This window comes from Penicillium nucicola (assembly GCF_028828085.1).
Source record: "Penicillium nucicola strain IBT 29836 chromosome Unknown utg000009l, whole genome shotgun sequence".
NCBI classification, from domain to species: Eukaryota; Fungi; Ascomycota; class Eurotiomycetes; order Eurotiales; family Aspergillaceae; genus Penicillium; species Penicillium nucicola.
The window spans coordinates 1,127-24,295 of NW_026643133.1; the positions used below are offsets into that span (position 1 = coordinate 1,127).

The 23,169-nt window shown below is 46.8% G+C and overlaps 9 protein-coding genes across 9 annotated transcripts; 2 read left to right on the forward strand and 7 right to left on the reverse strand.

Annotated features, from left to right (window-relative positions):
• Positions 1-1,549: 1,549 nt before the first annotated feature.
• On the reverse strand, positions 1,550-2,236 carry N7511_008341 (uncharacterized protein; the record flags this gene model as incomplete). Its single annotated transcript, XM_057130718.1, has 1 exon — positions 1,550-2,236. One exon carries the CDS (start codon positions 2,234-2,236, stop codon positions 1,550-1,552), a length of 687 nt encoding a protein of 228 aa, XP_056981449.1.
• A 3,887-nt stretch (positions 2,237-6,123) lies between these two features.
• N7511_008342 (DNA/RNA-binding domain E.t1.c1-type) lies at positions 6,124-7,215 on the reverse strand (the record flags this gene model as incomplete). The annotated part of the gene is made up of 2 exons (XM_057130719.1): positions 6,124-6,636; positions 6,703-7,215. The coding sequence occupies 2 exons, from the start codon at positions 7,213-7,215 to the stop codon at positions 6,124-6,126; spliced, it is 1,026 nt and encodes a 341-aa protein (XP_056981450.1).
• A 3,002-nt stretch (positions 7,216-10,217) lies between these two features.
• N7511_008343 (uncharacterized protein) lies at positions 10,218-10,431 on the forward strand (the record flags this gene model as incomplete). The annotated part of the gene is made up of 2 exons (XM_057130720.1): positions 10,218-10,349; positions 10,372-10,431. The coding sequence occupies 2 exons, from the start codon at positions 10,218-10,220 to the stop codon at positions 10,429-10,431; spliced, it is 192 nt and encodes a 63-aa protein (XP_056981451.1).
• A 236-nt stretch (positions 10,432-10,667) lies between these two features.
• Positions 10,668-10,889, forward strand: N7511_008344 (uncharacterized protein; the record flags this gene model as incomplete). The annotated part of the gene is made up of 1 exon (XM_057130721.1): positions 10,668-10,889. One exon carries the CDS (start codon positions 10,668-10,670, stop codon positions 10,887-10,889), a length of 222 nt encoding a protein of 73 aa, XP_056981452.1.
• A 4,221-nt stretch (positions 10,890-15,110) lies between these two features.
• N7511_008345 (uncharacterized protein) lies at positions 15,111-15,461 on the reverse strand (the record flags this gene model as incomplete). Its single annotated transcript, XM_057130722.1, has 1 exon — positions 15,111-15,461. One exon carries the CDS (start codon positions 15,459-15,461, stop codon positions 15,111-15,113), a length of 351 nt encoding a protein of 116 aa, XP_056981453.1.
• Positions 15,462-16,563: 1,102 nt separating this feature from the next.
• Positions 16,564-17,234, reverse strand: N7511_008346 (uncharacterized protein; the record flags this gene model as incomplete). Its single annotated transcript, XM_057130723.1, has 2 exons — positions 16,564-16,980; positions 17,025-17,234. 2 exons carry the CDS (start codon positions 17,232-17,234, stop codon positions 16,564-16,566), a joined length of 627 nt encoding a protein of 208 aa, XP_056981454.1.
• Positions 17,235-17,818: 584 nt separating this feature from the next.
• Positions 17,819-19,592, reverse strand: N7511_008347 (Zn(II)2Cys6 transcription factor; the record flags this gene model as incomplete). The annotated part of the gene is made up of 2 exons (XM_057130724.1): positions 17,819-18,997; positions 19,050-19,592. The coding sequence occupies 2 exons, from the start codon at positions 19,590-19,592 to the stop codon at positions 17,819-17,821; spliced, it is 1,722 nt and encodes a 573-aa protein (XP_056981455.1).
• Positions 19,593-20,254: 662 nt separating this feature from the next.
• Positions 20,255-20,925, reverse strand: N7511_008348 (uncharacterized protein; the record flags this gene model as incomplete). The annotated part of the gene is made up of 2 exons (XM_057130725.1): positions 20,255-20,824; positions 20,872-20,925. 2 exons carry the CDS (start codon positions 20,923-20,925, stop codon positions 20,255-20,257), a joined length of 624 nt encoding a protein of 207 aa, XP_056981456.1.
• An 879-nt stretch (positions 20,926-21,804) lies between these two features.
• N7511_008349 (uncharacterized protein) lies at positions 21,805-22,137 on the reverse strand (the record flags this gene model as incomplete). Its single annotated transcript, XM_057130726.1, has 1 exon — positions 21,805-22,137. One exon carries the CDS (start codon positions 22,135-22,137, stop codon positions 21,805-21,807), a length of 333 nt encoding a protein of 110 aa, XP_056981457.1.
• Between the last annotated feature and the right edge of the window lie 1,032 nt (positions 22,138-23,169).

Genomic DNA, 23,169 nt, shown 5'->3' on the forward strand with positions numbered 1-23,169 from the left:
TCCCAGTCTCAGACAATCCTTATCTTTGCATTTATTGCCCACAAATCAAGTTTAGAGGACTACTAAACAAAGAGTGTAGGATATAACTCGTCAGACAAAAGGTGGCCCTAACACTCGAGCACATACAAGGTTCCGGGCCCTATCAGCTGCACGTCATACTCGATGCTTTGCTCTCAGCAGCATACCCAGTGGAGAGTAATCGACAGAATGAGATACCGCAGACAATGGGGTGGTCTAATAATTTCTTGGGATGGACTGGGAGCTATGTCTCAGATCATCCGATTCTTCAACGGGCTAGGTCTACCGCCATTTCAGGGCTGTTTCTTCAGTATCATGGCGGAGAGCATTGGCATTAAGGATCTGAGAAGCGTCCAACATCATCGACAACTCTTCGTACTAAGGGAGGAAGGCGATAGTAGTTTTCGAGCATCATACAAGAGATGGAACGGCGTCCAATCCTTGCACGCACCAGCATATCATGACAGAGTGAACGACGGGATGTCAACGGACAGGAAGAGGTGCATCACGGGCGGCGAACATATGATTCATGGAAATGAACGCGATAGGATAAGACTCGAATCCCAATCATAAAGTGTGAAATTGGCGGAGACGGGAGCGATTGGACAGATGTGACAAAAAAACGGCTGGGATAGGAGTCTTGCCCGTCGCCTTGGAGGGCACCCCCGGCAATTGGAAATTGCCTCGCCGACCCCCATAAAGGGGGTCTCTGGGGGACCCCGCCCCCCGGCTCGAGGGCGCGTTAAAGCTGAACCAGAATATTCGCTGCAACGCCTCTCACAAAGAACGGGGTCTGTCCCACAGCCTTGAGAATTCCATGGCCGCTACGTAGAGCAAAATGTGAGCTTTCCGAACGGGATGAGCAGTCATATGCTCTCCCTCTAGAACTTGATGGTCAGATATTTCGATGTCCATGCGTTGACGGAGCGTGACTGAACCCGCATTTGGGTTCCACGCTCGTATACCTTGGATTCTCAGCGGTCGCATTCGGGTACAAGCTTCATGAACGATTTGTAGGGCCCATCAAGGTTGAGATGGTGACCGTATGCCTCGCTGGATGTGCAACTATTTGTCCTGCATAATCTTCAGGTCTTGGTATCGCCTCATCTCGATCACGGAGTTCAGTTAGAGTATGGAGACAGCATCTACTGCAGTAGACATCCATACCATCAGGCGGAACAAATACCCACGCCACAAGGCTATCGGCTATCCCCGTAGGTCTTCAAATTCTGAGAGACAGACTGCTATGCACTCCTTCGAGTCTAGATCAGATACAGTAGAATTCGAAAACAGATTACCCCTCAGAGACACACGCTTTCTATCTCAGCGCCCCGCCGCGATCGCGCTAAGCCGAATTTAGTCGGGGCTGGCCCGCCACCTTTTGGTTAAATGTACTTTTGGTAGATCATCAATATTACGGTATATACACTTTCCAGCAAGTTGCCATGCAGTACAGTACGTACGATCTCATCATTCGTCCGGTCGGGTTAAACTAATCATATATCCATCCATTCTTTCATCCACCCGTAGTTCAGTCAGACCCAGCCCCAGGGCTGTTGGCTTCAAGTTGGATCATATCCATCTGCTCCTCACTGAATGTAGGACTCGGTGGAACAATGTCATCTCTGTCGGAATCTGAACCATAGATCGCACGTCTTCGGGCTCTCCGCTCAGTCTGTTCAGCGCGCAACCGATCCCGTTCTTGCCGTGCTCGATCAGCCGCCCTACGTTCCTCTCTTGTCTTCGTAACATGCTGACAGTCTTGGCAAACCGACAATGGCTTGCCGTCTTCTGAAGCTCCTGCCCCGAAATTTCGACATTGAAGGCAGATAACATAATGTTCCCCCGAAATTTGAATGTGGTTACCGGCCGTGTATCGATTGGTGCCTGGGAGCGGTTTGATACCACATTCCACGCACCATCGATTCATCACATCGAATCCCCATTTGGCCTTTTCCTTTTTTGTCATCTTATCTCCGAATTTTGCCTTTGGTCGCAGTCTAAGACAATCCCGACAAGCGTACAAGTCGTTCTGAAGTCCGAACCCAGCGGTTTCCCATTCTATCAATTTCGCATGGGTAGGAGGCGGTATTGAGCTGCGGAGAATTTGACACGAACTTCGCAGCCAGATGAGATTGGGCGCATCCGCATCGAGATAATAAGCTATAATTTGTAGTATCTCGGTAGGGAGATCAAGGATCGTGTTGGTTCGCGACATCACAAGAATACTTTACGTGGGCTCCGTTGGAGCAGTGAGAGGGGCAAATATGGCGAATATTTGTGTACGTAAGCATATATTTAGTATGTTTTGGAGATAGGTTTCATATCCTTAGTAGGTCTGGTAGGGGAAACTGAGTTGCCATCGGGCGGGCAATTTTTGGGCTGCGTCATCACATGACTGCGTAGCTAGATCAAGTCATTCGCACAGTATCCAGTCGGCAAAAACGGTCTGTCAAGTGCTGGAAATTGCAAATACCGTAATATTAATAATCTACCAGAAGTACATTTAACCAAAAGGTGGCGGGCCAGCCCCGACTAAATTCGGCTTAGCGCGATCGCGGCGGGGCGCTGAGATAGAAAGCGTGTGTCTCTGAGGGGTAATCTGTTTTCGAATTCTACTGTAGGCATACTAAGTGATCTGGTGGATAAATCGACTCAAAACTCGAGTTGGCGACCCGTTGAAGCTAGCAATAGTCTTGGAAAACGCACAGGCCATGCAATGGTACCAGCAAGGCCGAACAGACACGCAATTTCCTCACTTCGCATTCGAGTCAGGGGAATCCGAGGGTTGCCTGTAATCAGATCAGAGTCAGCCATTGTTGATTCAGTTGGACGAGGCAATGTACTTTACGTTATTGATTGACTTCCCCGGTGATCGATGGTATGCTTCAGACAGTCGGTCAATCAGGATCGTCGTCATACCGGCCTACCAGCGAGACCACTATGTCTCTTGTTTAACGGTGTCATCCATGTGCCGCGTTTTATGCAATCAGCTTGTTCGGGAAAGCCACGCTGGGTGCGCATGGCAAGTTCGGGACCTATCTGTGTTACGATTGTACAGTCGTGATGGAGGACTCCTTTTAGAGACACGACGTCGTGCAGGGTGCGAAGCCGATGAGGTGGAGACAATAGAGCGCGGCCCGCAGTTTTATCCGACTTGGCAGGAATAGCTTTTCTCGCGCAAGAGCGTCCGCGGTTGATGATAGGCTGCTATAACGGGCATGATAATGTCGATGATTTTCCAGTTTGTGGCACAACGCATCGGACTTGACGCGGCCAGCGGCGCGATATTCCTCTCAGCTCACCATAGACGACGAACGTCTGGAATTGATTCATCATGACCTTGGCCCGCGACCTTGGTTGGCGGTATCTCATGCAGGACACACTGCGTGGTTTGGAGTGAGAGAGCCAGAAATGGTGCGTAAGTAATGACCCTTCGCGGAGCACTGACGGAGTGCTACTTCGGAGTCAAATTGGAGTGTATCACGGTTTCCTGTCCATCATTAGCTTTTGAATAGCGGGACACTGCATGACTCACATAGTCTGCATAAAGACACGGGAAAGGGCTCCGTGGCTGGTGTAATCCGGGCGAATGCACGTAGTATTATTTCGTATCATCTATGGGGTCAGCTGAATTTGGACAGTATCGTGCTGGCAGTGACCCGTCTAACCGCTCTTTTACATCGATGTATTCACCGGACAGTGGTCGGCTGCCATGGGTACAGTAGCAAAGTGAAGTTGGTGGGAATCACATTCTCATTCGCACTTCCTTGGAGGACCACAATGTAACTATAGATGTCAGTATAGTGAATTTCTAGTAAGGTCAGAGAAAGAAACTTATCTGGTGCATCAAAGAGGAAGGCCGCTCGACTCTGGAAGCCAAGGAAAAGTATTGCAGAACAAATTGCTGGGGGGAGGAGGACGTATTTATAGGCTCCTCAGCTCCAGTCGCGTGTGCTCTGCTGAGAAGCAAACGTTGAAGGACACCATGCCTATCCTAAGTGAGGCAGATTCTACTACCACAACTATCTGCAGCGACATCGTCAGGGCTATTTGAGATGCCCACCGAGCAAAAATGTCGGTCATGCTGAGAATAAGTGAAGCTGAGTCGGTAAAGAAACGTTGGCTCACTGTTGAACATTCGGTCTTCTATATTGAGGCAATGAAATGGATTCATTTTTTAATTTTACCAATAGCGCCGACATTTTCATCACTACGCATCATAGATTGTGTTTTTCCGCGCCTCGCTTGAATGTTGGTTGTCTGAGTCGTGTGTAGTGTTCCGTCCGTCAAGACTCTGTCTGGATTGCGGAAGCGTTAGGCGACGGTCGCGCGAGCGGGTGCTCGAATTGTCGTTGACCGGTGTGGAGATACGTTGTTCGTTGACTTTTCTTATTTATCTAAATTTTATTTTGTCTGCCGTGGGAGTTCTTGAGTCGTTCAACGAATGTAAAAAAAAGTGTTGTGTTTCAATGTATATCCTTTGGCGCGTTCACCCCAGCAAGAACCAAAAAATGAGGTAATTTATCGTACACAAACACCACAAAATTCACATCAGCACCATCATGCCGGACTTCCAACAGAGCGCTAAAAGTCCTCGGATTCTAGGCAAAGTTCGACTGCCTTGAATGACTTTTGTGTTGATAGTGAGACTGGATACTTTATCTCATCCCCTTTTTCTGTCTAATGCCACAATGGGGCCCAGAATCCTGGAGAAGCTTGATCTGATTCTTGGTGAGCCGTGTATCTTGTAACTGTCAGCTTGAGGCTGAAAATCAGAACACAAAGCCTTTCTAGGAGCTTTGCACCCCTAGGAAATGCTTTCTAGCTTCTAGGGCTATTCTAGGCTCCAGGAAGACGAGATCTGCTCCTGGGATCTTTACACTATGCTCCTGACGGAACAAAAAATGGCTCTGGGAATAAAACATCCAGATCCAGGAGCTGCAGAGCCCCTGGGAGCATACTTCAGCATCATAGAGTGACCATAGTACCTTTCAAATCCCCGCAGAGCCCTCAAGAAACACCTTCACCAATCCTGCGCACAAATTTGCTCCATCGAGTCACCCTGAAAAGACTAAGCTATAGCGCAAGGAGCGCCACTTACGCCTCTAGGAATCAACAAGCCATCAACAGGAGCGTAACCGGTTTATTGAAAATGATGATGTGCATGTTGGCATCAGAATACTGTCATGGATACCTATTGATTCTATCAGGACAGACATATAAAAACCGCATGAATTAAGGAAACGTTCTTTCTTTGACTGCACCCGTGAAAAAGATCACGCTCAAGTGAACTGATATCAGATCGACGAGGTCTAGTGCATTTACTTCTTTACTCTGGTTGCAATATTGTAGTTGTCCTTTCAATCAATAAGTGCAGAACGGGAGAGGAAAGCCAACAAGTAAAACCTTTCTATCTGTAGATAGTTACAGCTTGACATTGAACACGGCGATGCGGAAATACGGACTCTAGTCATTATCATCATACTGTGGGAAAACTTTGCTCATACTTGTTCATATGATTAAAAAGGCAATTTGATAGAAGGTTTACGACACTGGGACCACAAAGCAGGGCATAACGAACCTCGTATGTGCAGCTGGGCTGGACAGACTCCCACTGCTAACACCCAATCTGTCTATATACTATAGCAAAGACTGATTACATTCGATGCATTTTCTTCATCTCAAAGTCTGACATGGGTAATGTACATGACTCGAGTGGCAAATACCGCAAATGATAAGTCAACCAACAACAAATGCGGCACTCCATCTTTAGGGCATCAGATGCGAGAAATTACACATATGTTACTCTGCATCTTCGCTAGCCTTGAGAGCTTCACATATTCTGGGAGCTATCAACAAAACTTAGATAACAGTAGCTAAACAAATGCATCGCCTCAACAGGCCTAAATTCGGACAAGCACCCGTGCCTTCATTTCCAATGTCCCCTGATTTCTACTCCACAGGCGCAGGTGCGGTGTAAGGACCTCGACCGAAGTGTTCAGGATGTTGAGCAACTGTCGCAAATTGAAAGGCAAGCCTGGTAGGCGTAAATTGTGTTTGATCATATGTTATCCAGCGAGAAAACTAGATGTCGAGATATGGTCAGTAAAATATACTAAAGTACAGTGTGCAGAGTTCCAGGTACTGTACAGTATAGACATGCCTGTTTGATTCAATATGTGCTGTTGCAGATGCCCAGTACTTTGCAATGATATAGGCGTCTGCAGTAGAAGTACTTGCGTTGTGAGCAAAGTCCGTTGCAAACTCCCCGTTCCCTTCTCCATAGTCCAAGATCGCTGCAATATTGCAGCACATGATTAACGTGCTTTCTCGTGCCTCCGGGAGACTAGGCGATCGGCTGTGATGATTTTTTAAAAGGAAGAAATTGAACCGAATGACAAACTGGTCATATGGCATATGCTTGAAAATAACACCATGGGCAGCCGCAAAAGAACTGATCAATGTATGTTCCTCAGCCGGTGCGATTAGAATATCGTTGAACAGCTGAATCATGCTTTCCCGCGCTTTTGGAAATCGGTCCACACTGAGTAATGCTTCCGAGAAGTAAAAGAACATCTGCAAAGTATCCGGACGAGAGATAACGGCAAGATAGTGCTGAATTTGGCCAGTTCTAAATTACTGATCGATATCCTGATTGTACCAATCTCTGGAAATGTCTACCCAGTGATGGCGGACTGTCTCATCGGAATTCTCCACTGCAGCACGATAGCGTGCTAGGTCCCCCAAGCATTCTGTCCAGATTTCTTCAAATGTGGAGACCTGCTCTAGAAGAAGCGTCACCATCGAATACGAGAAATATATGAAGCCTAGCATATGGTCCTGCACACTGGGGCTGGGGAGCCTTGTGCGAAACAGCTCCAGATAGGAGTAGATTCCGTAGCGCCACATGCGTCCAGGCATCTCGTATCTTTGAGCCAGGCTTCTCAAGATTGGGCTGGCTGCCGGATGCTGCGAAACAATGAAAAAGTCAAAATGCTTGTGGAGGAGTGTTTGGTGCAACGAGGTGCACAAGCTCCATTGTTCATCCGATAGTCCCGCGGTTTGGTCTATTTGTGAGACGATATCCACCACATTAATGCATTCTCTTTCTGCAGTAACTAACTCATCGTATATTTCTCTCACTTCATTGAGCAGCTGGTTTTCGGGGATGGGATTGGCCAACTGTTTGTCCATTTGTATGTTTGAAGTGTGTCCTTTCATATTGACGGCTTCCGTCTCATACCCTGGGACTTGATCAATGTAGCTGAGATTGATGGACCTGAAAGAAAAGGAGGTAGATGCTCGTTTAAGTAGATGGCGAAAAGCCCCATGGATGTGACCTAGAAAGCCCGGGTGTATCAGGCTCTGCCGTGCCCTAGTTCTAGACTCTTCCAGGTGTTCTAATCATAGTTTCTGCAACATCGGGGAACTTCTTAGAGAGTGGGTGCCATAAGCGTATTTACGTGGCCGATACCAAAATATCTTGTCATACAGTACGCCCGGGTGGAGCTCTTGCTGTGTGCGGGTCGGAACTGATCCACTTAATCAAAGAGCATGCTAATGATTAGTATTATTTTTTGTCTTGATTTCCTTTTTTTACTTTTATATTTTCTGTTTTTCTTTTCTTTATTTTTGCTGAACTTCAGAGGTACCTCTTCCAATGAAATGATAAACCCACGTTGTCTCAGGCATGGTGAAAGATGTCGTTATCATTTAATTGAATTTGACAATCCCTTTATCATTCTGTTCAGCGCTGATTTTATATTAATTGAAGAAAATTGAAATAGATTTGGGTCAGGTATGAGCTCCTAGTAGCACAGCCGGGTCATATTGGACATTGAATCAGTCCACTGTGACGTGGCTTGATACACAAGAGAATTGAGGGCCTTTGCTAAACGTGTAGCTGTGGCAAGGCTGACCCAATGATAGCGATGTGTGTTTTTGACTATGGTTTCAAATATCACTTCTGGAATAGTCATTCGCATTCTTTGCTACTTTCATCATGCTTCTCCTATAAATGATGTCAAGAAGGGAGGTAATAAACTTGACTGAGTTTAATTTTTACTATCGAAAAAAAATCGTGAAGTACTTTCCACTTTTAGCGAGAGACTTGCACTCTAGTACAGGATAGAACACTCCAATACTGATCAGTTCTAAATGCTCGTTGAAGCTAATTTCACTTCCATGAAAATGCCCGCATCCAGAGTTCCAACCGGCCGAGCAACCCTGATTTGAAGACCCAGACTCTTCTGACTATTGCTATAGCCAGGAATACCAAATGCCACGTTCTATCGCCGACCAAAGATCTAGCATATGTCGACGACATTATTTCGTTGTGTAATCCGAAAGCTATTGTTATTCTCGACAGCATCATTGGTCTTGGATGAAGATCTGTCGCTTTACGGGGGCATCCAATAGAGGAAGAGACTTCTCCTGATAACTCAATGGTGGCCAAATGTAACATGAAGATTACTCTGCTGAAATAGATCCACAATCGCCTTTCTTGGCCTCCTTTGCTCATCGTAATACTGGAAAGCCCGTGCGGTACTATTCTGAGCCTCTATCTTTTGGTTCACTGATAGCTGATGCTGAGCATGTGGCTCCCACGAGAATTTGTTTCATATGTCATCTAAGCAACCTGTTCTGCTGGGTCTGCCTCTACTTATCATGGGCATGGGCCTGGCTGATTCATGCTGTTTATGCCAGCCAGCCATCGGTGAACCGTCTCGGGTGCTTGCTCTTCAAAGATAGAAGGGTGCTTTGCCATATAATCCTGCAAAATGTACAAAGATTGCAGAGCCTGTTCCTTTTCAAGATGCACTGCCAATTCATCACAGGCTACTTCCACATAATCTTGGCTCTGGCGTATCCCGAGCGACATGCTCGGCCATTGAGAGTGATTATCTGACCGAACAAGGGAGCCGTGTACGTCGGGATGATCGGTTGACCGGACATGGGCAGGCGTTTCGGATGCGTAATTGGGAAAAATTGACGATTGGTTCGTCCCTGAGATGAAAGCGTCGTTTGTAGGCGGCATTACACCAGGAGCGAAAGTGGACTGTTGGCTGCTCGAGCCCGGGTCGGAATTCGTACATCGGTTGAAGACCGTGGAACTGAATTTGTTATCCGTAAATTAGACTGGAAACAGTAAGAAGATCCAGAAATGGGCAAAGCAAACCTCTGTGACTCTGGTTTAGTTGAAGTAACCTTGTTGGTGTCTGTCTTTCGCCGAGTGGACTTGGACTTGCGTTTCCTTTTCTGTTGGCTCTTTCTGGGCATTCTACCTCTCCGACCCTTTCGAAGCTCAAACAGAAGCGGAGTATCATCTCTGCTTTTAACCTGAATGCCACTTGTATCGGGTCGAGGTTGGATCGCGCGATATCTGGGAGGCGGCGGCGGGAGGGAGACCGTGGGCGCGGATGGCGCAGCCAAAAATGGTACAGTTGGTTGCTCGTAGCCGCAATCGTCGTTTCTATAATAAGTCGTAGGGAGCCTCACATCTACTACCGGACAGTAAGCTGAAACGTTATGATATGCGAGATATGAGCTTGGGTAATTCATCTGATCAAACAAGAACTGATCTCGGGTGTCCATGTTGATCCGGGGTGGAGACCCAATTATATGAGCAAGAAACCTCCCCTGGACATTTCCCAGTAAAAAGTGGTATATCAAGCAATCAGTAATGATGGAATGCAAGGTCTAGATTGTCAGGATTGTTGGACAGGCATCTAAAAGCGAGGATTCGGGGAAGGATTGGCGCTTCTGTCTCGCTCTCAGGGCACTGTACTAGTGTAGAGCTCTAACCACGTATGTAAATTGGTTTTCATCGCCTCAACTTCATTGGAGGATAGCGCAGAGGAACCGAACTTTGATCTTGCTCAAAGAGTTGGTCCGAGCAAGCCGCAACTGGCGCCAATGTCGGGCTCTTGACCATAGTGATTTGTATGACCTGGTCTTAACGCCGAGGCTTGCTCGTAGGGTCCTGCGGCAGACTAAAGGGTCTATAACTGGTCCCATGTCATGGACATAGCAATCATACCAAGCCGTACTGTACATAGGTAATACTAGGGGTAATATGGCACGTCGGCCCCTGGTCGATCCACTGCCCCTCTTTCTGGCCTCTCTTCCCCTGCTTTCCAACACTACCCGTGCAATCTCCCTTTCATGGTATTACACGAAAGAAATTTGCTTCCAGAATGACCCTCAAATGGCTCAAAGACAGTTCCCAGGGTGCATCAGCTCAAGATGAGACCGACTCAGGTGTAAGCCCTGCAGCGGTGCACGAGCCTATCCAGTCAGACATGAAAAAGATGGAGAGGAATGCTTTGGTATGTACCATGCTCATGATAGCCTCCTTTCTCCTCGAAGTGTCCTGTGACTGATGAAATTCCAAGACTCGATCAAACTTGACTTCCATGAGGGATGGTCTGGACCCGGTAAACCTAGCCTCGAAGCTTGTCTGGGATTTCTTACACCCTCAGAAACTTGTACTGATTGAAATTATCTTACAAAGGACCGAAAGTCCCCCGGAGATGATGAACTTCAGTCCAATGATCATCTTTCTATTTCGAACAAACAGAGACACCTAGGTACTTATGATACGCATTGTCAGTACAAAACTTGAGTATTGACTTGCCTTAGCCATCATGCCCTGCGGTGGGGAGCCTAACGGTATTGGCCATGAGACTCGACGAACCTATGTCTTCAATGACTGCACAATTGATAACACAAGCATGATCAGCACTGGACGGGATAGCTCGAGGCATGAAACTGTGATTCTACGTGATGCTGCAAGTGGCCGGGCTATATTTGCCAACGGAGACATGAGTAGAGAAACCTTCTTGAGAGAGTTTTGTGGGAAGAAGTAGATTGGATGGAAAGCTAGAGTTTATGTAGTTATCTTGTCTGCATAGAATATGGAGAAGTGAGAAGTGGACTTGATGGTACTGTACCAGAGCAGGGTGTGTGTCTTCCGTTGAACTTCGAGCCAAGGCTGGCCATGAGAAGTGTTCTCTATGGCCTCGGGCTGCATTCACCTAGCGATGAGAGCCCTTGAGCCATAGGAAGATTCACCCTGCACCACTAGTTGTGCTTCCTTCCGGAGTTGCGGTATGTCTCAATCGACGCCACGAGTACCCTTCATATATGACTGCGCATAACGAGGTAGAGTCTTCAACAGAGGCAGCTTTCGGCTAGCGATCCTGAAGATTAGCCTTTTGACCCCAAGAGATCAACAAGATTATTGTATGGTATGCGGCAGCTTCATCATGTTGAAGCAACAAAGCGCGAGAGCTGTGCGGTCGGGGAGCTTTTGCCCAGCGTTCAAGTAGCCCTTGGAGCCCACGCCAGGTCTTTCGTCCTGATAAGAGTATAGGAAACTGTAACTCCAATAATAAAATTATGAAAATGCTTGCCGAAAGCAGCTTTATCAGGTATTTTGGTCGAAAATCGAGAAATCATGCACGACGATCGGTTGACGAAGAGACGGATGGGAGAGGTCAAGAGTTCGGTGGGCCTGAGGACTGTCGGTGCTATAAATAGTATGAATTAGCACAAGTTACCAATCTGCCAGAGAGATACTACATGTTGAAGCATCTCAAAGGCTAGACTTCGGGGTTCAATATGAAAGCTTCTGCTGGGGGGACTTTGAAAACTCAGTGAACTTGAACTCGTCGGAAAGGATGGGACGGAAAAGAAAGTTTGTCACACGGATATGGCGTGTGTTTTATTTTCAAGAGCTGGCAGGTGAAAGACACAAGCTAGACCAGGGTATTGAGGTGCGTGAGGCAGTGGTGAAGAGAAGACAATCCAAGGGTGCCTTACCTAAAACAGACAGGCAGTGCTGAGCTTCTTCTCCTTCTCGCAAACTCTCTACCTCGCATTCCAAGATCAAACAACATTACACCCTCAACCAAACTCAAACCTCTTTCATCGCAAGTGCCGTTATGTAACAGCATGCCAGATTTAACGCATTCTCCCCGACTACTGTCTACAAACGCATCCTACTACTGAAGACCTCCTGAAGGTCATATCAGTGACGTTGCCGGACAGTCAGAGATGGAAGCAAGAGCCACAGGAGGAATACATATGCTTGGGAAAGTCAGGAGCAGCTCCTCTTCGTCGAAGATGTCTCCAATTTTCAAGTGGCGTACTCTGTTCTCCGTTCACATCTCCCTCGGGGAACCCCTTTCCATTTGCACTCTCACATTCATTCACTTCATATGGAGTCACTAGGATATTCCTAAGGGAGTCGAGGTATTTTTTGCGGACGAAGAGTTGACTTCCTGGCCAGCTGCTCTCTCAAAGGCACGAACCAATCCCTCGAACAAGTGCTATATCAGATATCATGGGGACCAAGGAAAAAGCTATGCAACTAGGTCTGTTCAATCTCATAGTGCTGCGTTACAGTGAAAGGTTGTTGCTAACGGGTATGAGATTTGCGCAGGTCGTGGCGTGAACTAGTCGGTCTATTACAGCGTACCATACGAACGAGAACGCACGAACACTGAACTTGTGAACAATTCAGTTCCTTTACTCACATGGCAAAGGGGTTTGAGGAATGCGAAGTCTACCCGGGCCTTCAACGATGCCCCTGCATCTGTCAGTGTTGAAGGCTGTCTTGGTGGAACCAGCGACCACCAAAAGCACAATGATGAGCCTATGGTATATTTGCTGGATGATATTGATCTAATGTTTAGAGATAGGCAAGGATATCAATGGAGAAAACCGCCGGAGGTTTGAGCCCAAGGCTTGGGGCCCAGTTGAAGGAAATAAGAGCAGTGACATCCCCAACGAGGAAGAAAATCATTCAACTTCTTGTGTAATCATATATAACAATACAGATTTCTTAAACATGAAAAGAAGGTTGGGCAACGCATGAAAAACCTATCCATATTCAGGATAATTGAAAGCAGCAGAGCATTCGCGAGCTCAGGAAGAACAGACTTGGTTGAACTCATTATTGAATGTATCTGAGCTGAGCGTTTCAATCCATTTACCAATATCTAAACACAATATCCAATTCCAGAATAGGCGGTACTGCTCCCCGTGAGTCTGTATATATTTCAACAACTTAACCGCTTGGATTCTGATAAGAATCGCCTCGCCAGGAGCCCAGAGCAGTAATGCATTCCGTGAGAATGCGATCGAGACTTTCTTAAGAAGCGAGAAACGGTATCCCGCTATTTGACGATATGAGAATCGATGTTGTATCAATTCTAGTGATCTCTACCATCCACTTATTCATTTTCGGCAGATGCCCTCCGCCCTGCGCTATTTGCTGCCCTCTGGACGCTTCTTGGGCCCAACCGTCTTTATGGGGCTGCGATTGTTTCCGATCCTCTGAACCATGGTTCTTGTGCTTCTGTTTCTCAAAGATGGATGGAAGTGACGCAAGTGTTGGTTCGTGCGGCAGCTTAGGTCCTTTTTTCTTGAGGATTTAGAATGGGCTGAGGTGGCGGATACACACCGTCACAAAAATGCTTTAGCTTGCGGTATATTATTGTACACCCCAAAGATCTGTGCAGCGGGCTTACTTGTAAGCAATATGTCGAAGCTGGCAGGAATATGAGGTAACATTGTATTCTGCCCTATGAAGAAATGAAAGTGCTGAGATGCGAAGGGGGGATCAGAAATCATGGGCATGACGCCGGCTTTGCGCCCAACTATGAGCAGAGCGCTAGGGCATCCGTGCTCTGTAGAACCCCTATAAACCGGAACTGGTGGTTAGCGGATGAAATGATGGCCAATTGCTTCGAATGACCAATTGCCTCAAAAAGGTGTCCCGAACTGCCCCGGTCCTACCTCCAACCTTTTCTTCGCCAGTAATTTACTGTGGGCCCGCAGCAGACAAACCATGATTATTGGCGATCTATAGCGTGATTGGGTGATTTACTTGTGCCTACATTGCGATTTAATGGCCTAGGCGCTGAAAGAATTTCGCATATGCCAGTCCCTATCGATACTATTCGTTGATCCAAGACAATTGGCTAGCTCTGGCAACCCAAAAAATTATTTGTTTCGGTCTCCTGAAACTTGACTTGGTCTTCATTGGCTGCTTGTCCTTGATAGCTAGAAGCCAATTGGACTTCAGCCTGGAGCTGCGTAGTCCATGGCCAAATCGACCGACGCCAGTAGGTGACACTCTTGGTGCAGCTCCACAGCCGTTTTACAGAAAATTCTATCCCAACAGGATTGCGGTGTGTCTTTTTTCGTATCACATTACGGAATGGGAGTCACCGGCGTTTTCATGTCCTCATGTTCTATCCTGTTTCGTCCACTCGTGGGCGTCCACTCAGGGATTCGACACTGTCTGCTGAGCTTCACAGAATCAGTCTTCTTCCTAAGAAGTTAACGCCAAATTTCTACAATCAATGCAGGCTCTTGCCGCAATTTGGGAACGATGGATCGACTGTCAAAAGTCATATGCGTCGTTCCAAGTATAATGGACTTTGCGCCCGACAGGGGAAATGCTACTACAGCTTGGAATGCTATGTAGATGAGCCGGATCACTGCACGGTTCAAGTTTGGCAAATTCAATATTGCTGATCTTTCGGCCAGTATCTATAGAGCCTAGAGTTGATTTCCACTTCATCCCGTAAAATTCATATGCAATGAGCTATGACCTACGTGTGACGTCGCAAAAGGGGCAAAGAATTCTGTCATTATTTTTACCTTATTTGGTATAGTTCAGATCTCGTACCCTCCTCGGTGTGCTTACGAGAAACGGGTATGATCAATTAATTTGAAGTTTGATCCAATACCACAATCCGCCCAATCGCGACGAGTACTTCTTATAATACGATCCAGATTCATATACCATCGATCAGTATCGTAGATATGGTCTCTGAACGGTCCGCAAGGGGTGTGTGCGAGCGCGGATATGTTGTTTGTTTTTGGTATGAGGAGATGGTTCCTTTTCCGACAATGTCCCATTCCGAGGTAGTAAAGATGGGATATCTAGCTTGAACAACTACTCTAATGAGTTCTCATTGCATGATATCCAATGATGACTTCGAATTTATATCAGGGAGAGAAGAGCATAGGCGTACAAAATTGGTGTAATTATCCACTTCCGATTCTTGAGTGGTTCATGATATCGTGTGTGGAATAGGCGAAAACCTCTCCACTGCATCCGCGCCTCCATCCATGACCATCACATCTGGATACTGCATATATTGAACGACTGTCTTCTTGGTAGCATCCACAATGACTTCAACCTCCAATTGATCAAGAACGAGGGATCTCTTTTCGTCATTGAAACCGTACTGGATGGACCGCACCTGGATCACTTGAGGACGTGCAGCTGCACCCACCCTGGCGCTGTAAAGCATGATCCTCAGGAGGTCACTGAAATGTATGCATTCAAAATAGGAGCCCAGAATATGTGCCCAAGTTGCCTTTGGCCCGGTGCTGCCTGTCTCGTCGGGAGAAGATTCCATTGCACTGACGAGGGCAGTTGTACGCTACACAGAGTATTAGCACATATGTGGCGAATCGGATGAAATAGTTCTTCGACCTTTGAGCGACCCAGACACTGCAAGAATTGTAGAATGCTCATGACAGGTGGAGATTCAGACAGGGAACAGTAAAGACTCAACTCGACATATGCACAAATCAACGAGCATCAACTGGAAGCTTGCGTCAAATAAGATTTATAGAAAATGAAAACAAGGTTGTCGTCTTTCGTACTCAGGGGGGGGGGGGGGGGGGGTACACAGTGTATTCGTTCTGACATCGCATTGGAGTGTGCAGGTTTAATCATGCAGTATGATCGAACCTATCCTCTTTCTGGATGCGTGCGTGATAACCCCTGCCGACCCAACTTTTCTGATTCTAGGTACTCACAGCCCATTTCCATCAGACAAAATGCCCCCAGTCACTGCGGAAAAGCTGCTATCAGACTTGTCAACGCAGCTGGATTCTTTTCTCCGCTTTCTCGGAACCGACTTGACCCCAGTCATCCTGGGAGGGGCATCGGACCACGAGGGTCTGCGGGCTGCGGAACTCATAGCAACAGGGAATAACACCCACTTGTGGTTACAGCGGCTACAGGAAATTCATTATTGGACCAACCTAGCTTTGTGGGAGCAAGATTGGCTCCGACGGACCGGACGCAATCAGCCTACGCCATGCTCCGGGTCCCATCGACAAGGGACCATGGCCATTTTCATTCGAGAAGAGAAAGTGCCTAATAGTGACAAAACAAAGAAAGCACTTCAACATGGTCGCAAGCTGATACGGTTTGAATCTGAATTTGGACCCGGAATCACGTTGCTATTGATACCAGTCCTGCATGCGTTCCGCTGTTCGACCTGGAATGAAGAATCCAGGACGGTGGGGATGCTGCGAAACGGAAATTACAGATCCGTTATAGATCAGGCACAAAACCTGAACTGCCTGAGAATCAGTTACCAATACAGTACATTCATGGAGTGTATCCCGGTAAATTGATACGAACAATATCCATATATTGTAGCTAACATACGTTGAATAGACATGCTGTGTTAATCACACGCTGATCCAAGCTTGCAATGATGTGCACTAGATCTTCATGAAAGCGGGCGCCTCACATGCTGCTGGATCTTTTCCCCACGGATTTTTAGAGAATCCTTGCCATACGAAAAACCCTCCAGCCGGCACCGAAATCTCCATCTTGATCGCGCCTCGAACAAAAAGTACGTCAGTCGATTTCAAATCAAACGTTTGCGGTGTTCCTCGTTCCTGTGCAAATTCGGTGCTTGACACGTTGTGGGAGAGCGGATAGAGCTTTAGAGTTGTCACACCACGCTCCAGATTGCCCGAGACGCTTCGAAACATGGATACTCCCTTTTGGCACGGGTGGGCGGCATGGATATTCCAGTTGCTTGGAAGGTTGGACGATTGGACGATGACCGGGCCTTGGTGGAGAGGGAAGGGATGCCTGCCGATCGCTTCTTCGACCTTTCTAGTGAACTGCAACTATATTGAGCGTGGAACAACTTGTACTAAACTGAAGAACATACATCACCATCCTGGATTCCGAATTTCAGAAAGCTGTTGCATGCTTTTCTATCCCCTCTTCCATACGTAGTGGGCCCTGACACTACATTTGGTCGCGACCGGAGAGATGTTACCACCTCGGTGACCGTTTCATGGGGCGGCGCGAGTGCTTCCAAGTTTGTATATCCCATCATCTCCATGACCGAAGGTCGAATGCTGTTGTCGAATGACATGCTTTGATTGAATGTCATATCTGCGGTGAAAGAGAGACTAACCAAATGAGGGCTAGTTTCGATGTTCTAGATGACTGGGCTTGTTTTTGTCCTCGAAGAATGGAACGGAGAAAATAGACTACCGTGCTTAATCCGGGAGGCAAATGGTGTTTTATACTGCCCAACTGATCTTTCAGACATAGTGGCGGCTGTGATTAAGCTCTTTGGGAGGACGTAGCTGTAATACATGCATACAACGATCAATTTCCTTCCGTCGAATGATCGAATCGTTATCCATCGGAAGAATCACCTATCCGATCATAGGCAGAGCTTCGGGGCGGCCCAAACGGTGCGAGTAATTCAATTCTTCTTTACGGAAGCTACAGTTCTGAAACCTCATTTGTGGAGTTCTGTGTGGAATTTCAGCTGAAAGGATATTAATTGCAAGCATGTGTAATGATGGCGTATATGATACAAAAAAGAAATTCCAGCTCCACAAACTGATGGCCCAAGCCACGAAGCGAAGGATGTGCCTTCCAATACAGAGAAAACTGCGAAAGGCACATATTACCTACAAAGCTGTCCACACTAACCCTAGAGCAAACTCACGTAACAACACCTGAGCAATAGCCTTGAGGTCCGGGGGGCATTAATGGATGCTGAAGGTTAGATGCTCCTCGCGCAGAGAAGATGCTGCGGCCCGATAATGTAGAAAATATCTGCAACGTACGCTGCACTAAAGAACGGCAGTTCTCGGCATCTTCTTGTCCTTCAAGTTCTTCGGCACCTCTGGCGAGAGAATATGCAGACTGCTCGGCATAGTAGCTTCCGAGCCCTCGAATATACCAACCATAAGCATTAGGCTGCATGTTCTCAGCCAGATAATTGAAAGTTCGCAGTGAGGCCTTTGCAAACGCAATACACTTGAAAGCAGATAACTTTGTATCGACCGCAATATCCCCTTCTAGGTAATTCTCGAGATCAGGCAAAAAGAGAAGATGAAGCACATAGTTGATGTAGCACTGCAGTATACCGAAGACTGGGTGGGGAGACATCGACTGCAAAACAGCCCCATTCGACTCGATGTAGAGCTTACTGCAGCAATCCTCCATGCGTGATATCTCGGTTTCAAGTCCAGAGACGCTCCAATCCGACCTCCAACCAAGTTCTGTCGTCGAACATATCGTTTCTGATATCTTCAAAAGCTGAAAGTACAAGTTCGTGAACGTCATCTGCATGGGAGATAACACTTCCACGGCAGTCAGTTCAGAAGTCTCTATGGCGGTATCCAGTAGTAGCTGCAATTCTTGTCTGAGTTCCGGGTTGCGGTAGTAGTCATGCATTTGAGCATTGATGATGAAGAGAGTTTCCAATCCAATCGAAATAGCCCGAAACTCTTTGCAGACTGAGGGATTTGAAACACACTGAGCAGTATCGAAGTGACTTTTGGTGGAAATTGCCACCCGATAAGCCATTCGCAGTTGACTGAGAACATTCTCTCCACGGTGTGTGCGACCGTAGATGATGAGTAACATTGCCTTCAAAGTACTCGGCGATGATTGAGATGGTGAGCTGTTGGCTGACAGACATTTCCAGGCGGTTTCTTCATACCAAGTCGACGCAGCGTCAGGGAAACCGCCTTTTGTAGGATCTTCTTCTGCACGGCACGCGAGAGCCAGGATTGCGAAAAGCAATGCTAACCAGGAGCTATCCATTGAGTAACGGTCCCGCAAGAAAAGCGTATACTCAGCTCCAAAGGCGGTGGCGTCAATGATGCCAAATAGCTAGGTTGTTGTTAGTGGACATGTCATGGCATTATTGATGGATTGACCCTACCGTGGAAATAGAGGCAAAATATGTTTTTATCAAGTGGTCAATCATCTCACGACCTGGGAGGACATCGAATAGCTGCTCATATGAAGGGCGGTCTTTCGGTGAAGATGAGTCAACAGCATTTTTGAAGCTGCTCAAACCCAAGCTTGAGGATTCACTCAGCTCCGAGATTGCAGTCAGGCTACTGGTCTGAGGACTGATTGTAGCAGCTCCCAGTGACTTGTCGTGGCCTGCGGGACTTCTGTCAAGTGCAGCAAATGTGGAGGTGAAGGATATCGACTCAATATCGCATCCTTCACGGACAGATCTTTCAGGCCGTTGGATCTGATCCGGACCTAAAACGTCCTTTCGAGGTGACTTGGTGGTGATATTGCAATGATTTGGAGATGCCGTGTCTTCGGCATGAGTTTCTGTCTTTGGAAACTCACACGTGCTTCCAAGCCCGCTTGCGGTACATGTTCCACACGGAAATCCCTTGCCAGTACAACGTGCTTTTTTGCCGCGGCACCGCAAGCAGGCCGATCTGCGCCTTGAGAACCGCTGCATCTTCTGAAGTTGAAGTACATCTAGCTTTCCACCAATCTCAGTGAGGCCAAACTCACAGGTCTCTCTACCATCTTCAACGCAATTTTGACAAGGACGCCCCCCAATGCAGCGTTTTTTTCTGACCTGACAGTATCGACACGCTCTATGAGCACGAGCTTTCATTCTGGTCTGCGATTGCTAGGTCAACTCTTTAGAGCAGGAACATGAAGAAAGAAACTGAAGTCTATGACAGTTGTGTGGGCACAGCAAATATATGTTTCACGGAAGGGGACGGCACTGAGGCTTATCTTAGTGGCAGGGCTCATCTTGACTTCAGTCATAGCCTCTCCGCTGTTTCAATTCGGAATATTCATAAATCAATCTTCCAGAAAAGACAAATTCTGGCCATGGGTATGTCCACGGTTTCTGTCGAAATGGGCAACATGTTCTGTTAGTATCAGGTTTTTCTGGCAGAAACAGGTATTTCTTGGTAGCTAAGCCTCCTGCAAAGTGAAAATATGCCAAGAGCTGTTCTGATGGAGTCACGTCTCGATCACTCTCTCAAATTCTTTTCATCAATTTGAAGCAGGAAATAAAACAATACTATTGTGTTACATTGATGGACAACCTCCAGCCCGCATCTCGTACCCGGTCGAAGAAAGAAGATAATTAAATGCATAGAATCACTCGAGAGGCTCAAAAGAATCCCTGGATAGCCGTTCCCAAATGGCATTTGCCAGTCCCTTGGTCATGACAACGACAATCAACAAAAGCCGTGAGCAACCAATAGTGAAGCTGAGAATCAGACGCCGACATCTTTTCCAATTTCCAAGCCAAGCTGCTTTGCAAAGTTGGCACAGTAGCTCAGCCTTGACCTGTAGCGTATACTCGCTGTCCGGATGCTCAGCTTGCCAAGTCATTACTCGACCAGGTGTCGTCATCTTCAGCACAGAGAATGGAACCGAAGTGGACGTGTTACCAGATAACACAGGACATAGATACAGTAGTCCTCTTTGAGTTCTGCTGCCGACCCGCAAGCCATCAGTTCCGGAGAGTGGCTTCCATTCGGGATCTCTCCAATGCCGCAATGCATGACACACGATACACCAAAAGTATCCTCCACGATCGAGAAGAAATGCGCACCCAAACATGGAGCTTTTCATCTCGTCGAGGGAGAGCCGGAGCTTGCTGCCTGCTGCTTCTATCATGACCCCTGTTTCGTCTTGTTCTCGAATGTGGAAATGATCCCAGGGCTGGTCAAGTGTTAGTAACCTTAATCGGGACAGAAAGTGATGCTCACTTCTAACTTCAAGACCATCAGGTAGGTAATTGTTGCGGAGAGGGTCACCTCCATTTTGAGCCTCAGAATAATTCAAGTCAGACGCCAGTAAATATTTTGGAATGTTGTCTTCTCCAGAGAAGGGAAGGTGGTCATATCCTTGGAGTCATGGTACGGTATATAGAACCACAATTGGCAGCTTTCTCATCATGCCGCAGCACGCGCCGCTGGATTCCCGTTCGTCGATCTGAGACAATATCGAATCGCCTTTTCCTGCAATGAAAGATCTAGGCCGACATCACATGGATCGTAATAAGGATTTATCTAGTGCAACATCCTACAACTTTATGGCATATTTGCCGAACGTACCTGTCGCTTCATCTTTACAGAATATTGATATTTAGGGACCGGGAGTAAGAGTTCAAAGATGAAGCAATTGACAATGGAAAATGCCTTTCTCGGAAAACGAGTCAAGTCCCGGGGATCCTGATCCCCAAAGCGGAGTACATGTTCCCACAGCATGAGTTATTTAAATTTCGGTTTGAATTTGGATATTATCCAGTTCATTGTGTCTCATATGATCAGTCTATTCTATGCGCATGAAATTCTGACATCCACGTTATGCAAATAATTTTAAGCAAAAAAATGGTTCTCCGTAGACGATGCTTGGTGGGTATTGGACATCAAGTAGACTCAAAAGTCCCATTGAAATTTCAAACGAGAAAGTCTAGATACAAATCGGTAAAGAGTGTTCTTACATGTCTCTAGCCATATCCCGACTTCACCTCACGCGCGTGGATACATATTCGACTCTGAAACATCCCACGGTTAAGCACAACCGTATCATATGACATTCCTGTGATATATTAGCTAGATCAAAGCTTAGCACAAAAATTAGCTTCTTACACCAGATAATTCATTCCACATCGATCCCAAAGCCCCGGATGATTCTAATCAAGTCTCTGGTATAAATACCAAATCTGCAAGAAGGACCTGCGGGGTGACTGTAATCCCGCCGTATTTTCCCACAGTGCCTGAGTAAAAGTCTTCCCAGTCAGACTGAGTAGTTCTATCTAGAGCTAGAAGAAGTTTTGGTCGAAGCTCGGACTTGGCCGCAATTTGATTCGCCAAAGACACACTGTGTTTGAGGTCTGCATCTTCAAAAGTCTTGGTGACCGATTCGACATCTGCGAACAAGGATTCCTTGACGAGTCTGAAAATAACCTTTGCCTTAGCTGACGGCTCATCGGGCAGCGTGGGTTCTTCATTTGGTTTGAGGTGATTCATCGTATGGTTCTTAGCGTGAATCAGGGCAAGTCTGCCACGCAAAGTATGGTTAAGTATAATTGAAAGAGAGAAAAAATGTTGCCTGGTATGTGGAAAATATTGGTCCGGCCGTGGTTTATATAATTTTTGATATGTCCCATTCATGCACTCAGACAGACAGATATTCCCATTCATGTCCTTCCCTGCAAATGTGCTGTTCGTTCGGCAAAGGAGGCATGCGTCACTTTGAATTCCTACCTGCCGTGGAACACGCTTTTTGCTAGCTTCAGTGAGGAGAAACTCACAGGTCTCTTTTCCACCTTGAACACATTTCTGACAAGGAGGGCCCCAGTATAACGATACTTGTGCGACAATACAGGCAAGCTGTATGAGCACGATCTTACATGGTGTTCTTCAATTGTTGACTAAATATTGTCGGGGACAAAGGCGATGGATGGATACAGTGGATAGAGAATTATGCTGCTCCTGAGCTGTTGGTTCGTGAGTTCGGATCTTTATACTTTGCAGATTCTTTGCTCCTTTGATGGCCGAGAGCTGGTAAGGATTGTTTTCAGACCTGGAAATGGAAACAAGATTCCCGATGGACCAGACTCAGTCTTCCAGCAGGCTGAATCAAAGAGGACTTTATCCATGGCAACGATGTTATCCTTGTACCGTAAGCCCGCTGTGGCTTCAGTTTTTGCTTTATGGCCCGTCCTCAATTCGGAAACTCAGGTTGGTAACTAAATTAAAGCTCAGTTCTAATCAAGGCCATGACATATGTTGCTGCAGAGAGGTATGCCGTATTGCGAGTGCCAGAATGGTTGAAGCCAGATGCCAGTAGACCACTTGCGACCCCTGCAATACAATTTTATGAGAGATTAAATGAGTTGAGACCTTCTACTATGACGTAGAGTAGAATTAAGACCCAGATGAGTTGACCGACTCCTCTCATGCCACATTTTTAAGCGGAGTACATCCTGGGTTATAAACCACAGTCACGATAAAATCGTCTTTTTCCTCGCCAACTAAAGGCCAAGAGCTAACTACATC